The sequence below is a fragment of the Gossypium arboreum genome, chromosome 10 (genome assembly GCF_025698485.1).
Source record: "Gossypium arboreum isolate Shixiya-1 chromosome 10, ASM2569848v2, whole genome shotgun sequence".
Lineage (NCBI taxonomy): Eukaryota > Viridiplantae > Streptophyta > Magnoliopsida > Malvales > Malvaceae > Gossypium > Gossypium arboreum.
The window spans coordinates 114,759,627-114,764,108 of NC_069079.1; the positions used below are offsets into that span (position 1 = coordinate 114,759,627).

General features: G+C 33.9%; 1 protein-coding gene across 1 annotated transcript; it reads right to left on the reverse strand.

Moving 5' to 3' along the window:
• Positions 1 to 479: 479 nt before the first annotated feature.
• Positions 480 to 3,755, reverse strand: LOC108488025 (wall-associated receptor kinase-like 22). The gene is made up of 3 exons (XM_017792345.2): positions 2,831 to 3,755; positions 2,642 to 2,752; positions 480 to 1,817 (listed from the first exon to the last, which is right to left on the reverse strand). Exons 1-3 carry the CDS (start codon positions 3,675 to 3,677, stop codon positions 718 to 720), a joined length of 2,058 nt encoding a protein of 685 aa, XP_017647834.1. The 5' UTR covers positions 3,678 to 3,755; the 3' UTR covers positions 480 to 717.
• Between the last annotated feature and the right edge of the window lie 727 nt (positions 3,756 to 4,482).

Consider the following 4,482-nt stretch of genomic DNA (forward strand, 5'->3'; position numbering starts at 1 on the left):
TTCAAGAAGTATTCTTCAACAGAAAAATTACCTTGAGTTACCATCATTAGTTCACTCTCAAGATATTGTAATTGAGCTATATTGTTTTTAGTAAACTTTTTAAGAGTCTCCCACACTTGCTTTGGTGACTTTAGATCACGAACATGTTCAATGTATTCTCTACTGATCAATGCCCGCAAAGCAAATAGAGCTTTGCCACACTTGACCTTCCAAGTTTCTCGTAACTCCAAATTCTGATAAGTATTATCTGGGATTGATGTTTCATAACTTCAATAAGATCTCACAAATCTCGCCCCTGCAGAAAAGTTTCCATGCATAGCTTCTAGTAATTATAATTATTACCAACAAGCTTGTCTACAGCTATTCCAAAAGAAGCACTTCCACTATTCATCTTGGTTGAGTAATAATATCAAAACACTTGGTCATGACCAGAAAGCATTGATACTAATTGAGACAATTACAAAAAAAAAAAAAAACTCTAAATAAAAATAAAGCTAAATATTATTATTGCTCAATCAAGATGATACAAAGAAACAGAAATTGATGTGCTACACTTTTAGCTCAGAGTAAGACATCTATTTATATTAAAAACTTCCTAAAATAACTCAACTACTTTGACTACAATAAGCCAATGTGTTCATATTTTATTTGTACAAATAAATGACCAAATGTGCTAATCGACTCCTAATAAAAATGAATAACTTGACCAATTCATAACTAGCAGAAAGTTTCACTAATTTCTAACACATTTGAACCCTTTTGCATCAAAACGATCTGTTCTAACTCTATACTAACTTCTTTCATCGTTGGTCGCTTTTTCCCACTCAAGCTCAAGCATTGGTACGCAAGTTTAGCAACCATCATTACCTCTTCATGTTTCACTTCCTTCACAATTCGACTGTCAACAATGTCCATCACTTGGTTCGTTTCCATCAAATTGGTGAAATACGAGGCTAAACTCCTACTATTTTCTTCCCTTTCGAAAGAAACCGGTTTTTCCCCTGTTAGTAACTCAACCAGCACGACTCCGAAGCTATACACATCGCTTTTATCCGTGAATTGGCTCGATTGGAAATACTCAGGGTCTAAGTATCCGAATGTGCCTTGCACGTGCGTGGTCAAGTGAGTTTGATCTATAGAAACTGATCTCGATATCCCGAAATCTGAAACTTTCGCCTTGAACTTCTCGTCTAATAAGATGTTTGTGGACTTGATGTCTCGATGATAAATCGGAATTGAGGCCGAAGAGTGCAAGTACGCAAGGGCTTCGGCACTTTCTTTGGCAATTCTTAATCGTGTTTCCCATGATAATACGAATTCCTCACTTTGGTCATGCAGATATTGATAAACTGTTCCATTTGAGATGAACTCATAAACTAGTAACGGAACTTCGGTCTCTAGGCAACACCCTATAAGTTTAACCACGTTTCGATGATTAATTTGGGAAAGGATGACGACTTCATTAATGAACTCTTCGACTTTGTCTGCAACCATTCCTTTGGACTTTTTAACGGCAACAATTCTTTCATCGGCAAGCATTCCTTTGTAAATTGTTCCTTGGCCACCTTGGCCGAGCACTCGGTCCTTGTTGAAATTATCTGTTGCTTTATCCAACTCCTTGGAAGTAAATATCCTGGTGCTCTCTAAACTGCCATGCTTTGCAAACATTTGTTGTTGTAATAATAACCCACCATTGCGTTTAAAATTTTTTTTCTTCAACTTCATTTTCATTCTTTTCTTTAAATATTTGTATGATCGCCGTCCACCCATTACTAAGCACATTACTAAGCACAATGCTGCAAAGCCAAGACCTATTCCTGAAAGAAATGCTCAATAATTCAAAAGGCTTAATTAAACGGTTAATTGGTATAGAGTCATCACCCTAAAAAAAACACTTGTATATAATGGTTTGGGGGATGGTGGACTAATGCAATCAAGTAAAACAATATGTTGGAGAAGAAGAAAATTTTGAAATGAAAGAAGGGCTGTAGGCAAGAGGAAGGGGAAGCTAAAAAAATTGTGAGTGAATCGATGTAACTTTATAAAATCGATATTAAAGTTAAAAGTTCCACTAATATGTACCATTGATGATTAATTGTTAGATTACTATTTTGTATAAGTTAATTAGTAACATTTAATCATTCTCATGGATAGTAATAGTAATAAAAAATATTAACTATGTATTGTAGGGTGTTCAAACTGTTAACCGAATCAAATAAGTATTAATCAAATTAATCAAACTTTTTAATCATTTAACTGTTAACAAAATTTATTTTTTTCAAAAAATTAACTAAACCGAAATATTTCTGTTGATTCGATCGATTAACCAAATTAACGAAATTTATATATATATATATTAAAACAAGTATAACATATAAAAAAAGTGATAATATTCATTTGACCAAATTAATCGAATTAACCAAATTAAAACTACACATCATTTGTATTATCAATTATTAAGTTCGATTGATTTGATTAATTACCCAATTTCGAACCGAATTAACCGATAATCGAATTTCCTAAAAATAATTAACTGATTTTCGACAGAATTAAATGGATTAACTAACCAATTAATCGAATTAAATCGATTAATTTAATTTTAACCGAAATTTAAACACCACTGAAGAGGGAGTTAATTTACCTAAGTGAAGAATCCAAGTTTTTCTTTTTCTTCGTCTGCATACGTAATGCCCTGGCTTATTCACACAAGTCGCATCCCCACACTTCAACTCGTCCAGGCATTCGTCAATATCTAAACAATTCCATTAACTTTTGAAAGAGTAAAATAAGAAGTATCAAACAAGGGATGTGAAGAGATTTTGGATTTTACCTTGGCATCCATCAGGAAGATATGCATTCCCTTCATAACCACTCTTACAAAAACATCGAATTGATTTGTGAATATTAGGGTCCGACAACTCTAAACCATACTCCCTACAAGTATATTCTCTTCCATCTTCGCTCAACTCAAAATCCTCTTTGGGTATCGCCCAATCAAGCACAGCACCCACAGCCTCCATATTCTGCAAACCGGACCTGTTTGCTACATTCGATGCCCAGTTGTTCTCAACCACGTAGGCTAACTTGCACCCATCAGATTGGCTATCAAAGGTAGCATTAAATGTTTTGAGAGCCGATGGTAATTCCCTCTCGCAGCATGTACCGTGGCAGATGTTATAAGGGTTAGAACCAAAGAGTGCGTCCCCAATACAAGCTGATCTACACGAAGTGTTTTTGGTGTCAACTTCCGCCAGGAAAGCCGTGCTATTACAACCAGCGGCTAGGAACTTGTTCCTGTACTCTGAAAAGAAGAAAGGGCTGCCTGTTAGATCCACCCCAAGGCTGGTTTCCCTACCTGAACAGTTCATTGAAACTACTGGACTCTTCACACGATGGTACTCAAGCTCCGGATCATAATCAGCAGATCTCAAAGAAAAATTCAAAACCTCCATGTTTGTTCTTTTGAGTAAAATTGTAGGAGGGGTTGAAGTTTCATTGCAAGAGACCTCAAACCATGCATTCAAGGAACAGTTGGGTCCAATTCCAAAAGGGTAGGGAACTCTAACATCTCCACAGCTGCCTTTGCAACCAGGTTTTGCTGTGGAATTAGCTGCTGAGGCTAGATCGGTAATTAGCAAAAGCAACAAACTGAAACTTAATGCAAATCTCACAATCATTTTTGTTTTCTTCTTTTTGGATCATTTAGCCGAGATATATATATAGGCAAAACTATATTCTTTCAAACTTTAACGTTGGTTTGCAGTAATATTTAACCTTTACGATAAAAGGGTAAAAAAGAGATCATATCTATTATAAGAAGTTTTACTATTCTTTTAATTGTATAAATTGTTCTTTATTTTATATTAAAAATAATATATAAATAAAATTTTCCATCATATTATTATACTAATAACCAAATCAGGTTAAAACATCGTGATATTCAATTTTTTCTTTCCTTTATCTCTACCTATTTAAAGTTCAACTCTAAAATTCAACAAAACATCCTTCAACTCTAAAATTCAACAAAACATCCTTTCAAATTAAGATATTTAATTTTATTAAAGTATTTTAGAGTTTTGATATATATAGATAGATATTTTCTATTAAAATTAAAATTAAAATTCTTTAATCACTCCACTCTTATTCAACTATTCACAGTGCCTGAAAAATGGCATTCTTTCAAGCGCGTTGACTAAATCAAAACTTAATTTTTTTTCCACGAAGAATTGTCAGTGTGGGGCGCCATACATTATGAACCTGCTGAGAATTTCCTCCAAACTTTACTTGAAGTCTCCCCTCTCTCTCCTTTTCTATATAAAAAAATTAATGTATTCTCAATATATATTTATATAATAAATACATGTAAGTGTAATGTGATGGTTGTTTATATTATCTCTTAATTTTGATGTCAGGAGTTTGATCTTCACCTATGAGAATGAAACATATTTCATGGTCAGTCATTTACTTTTTCAGAGAGCACTC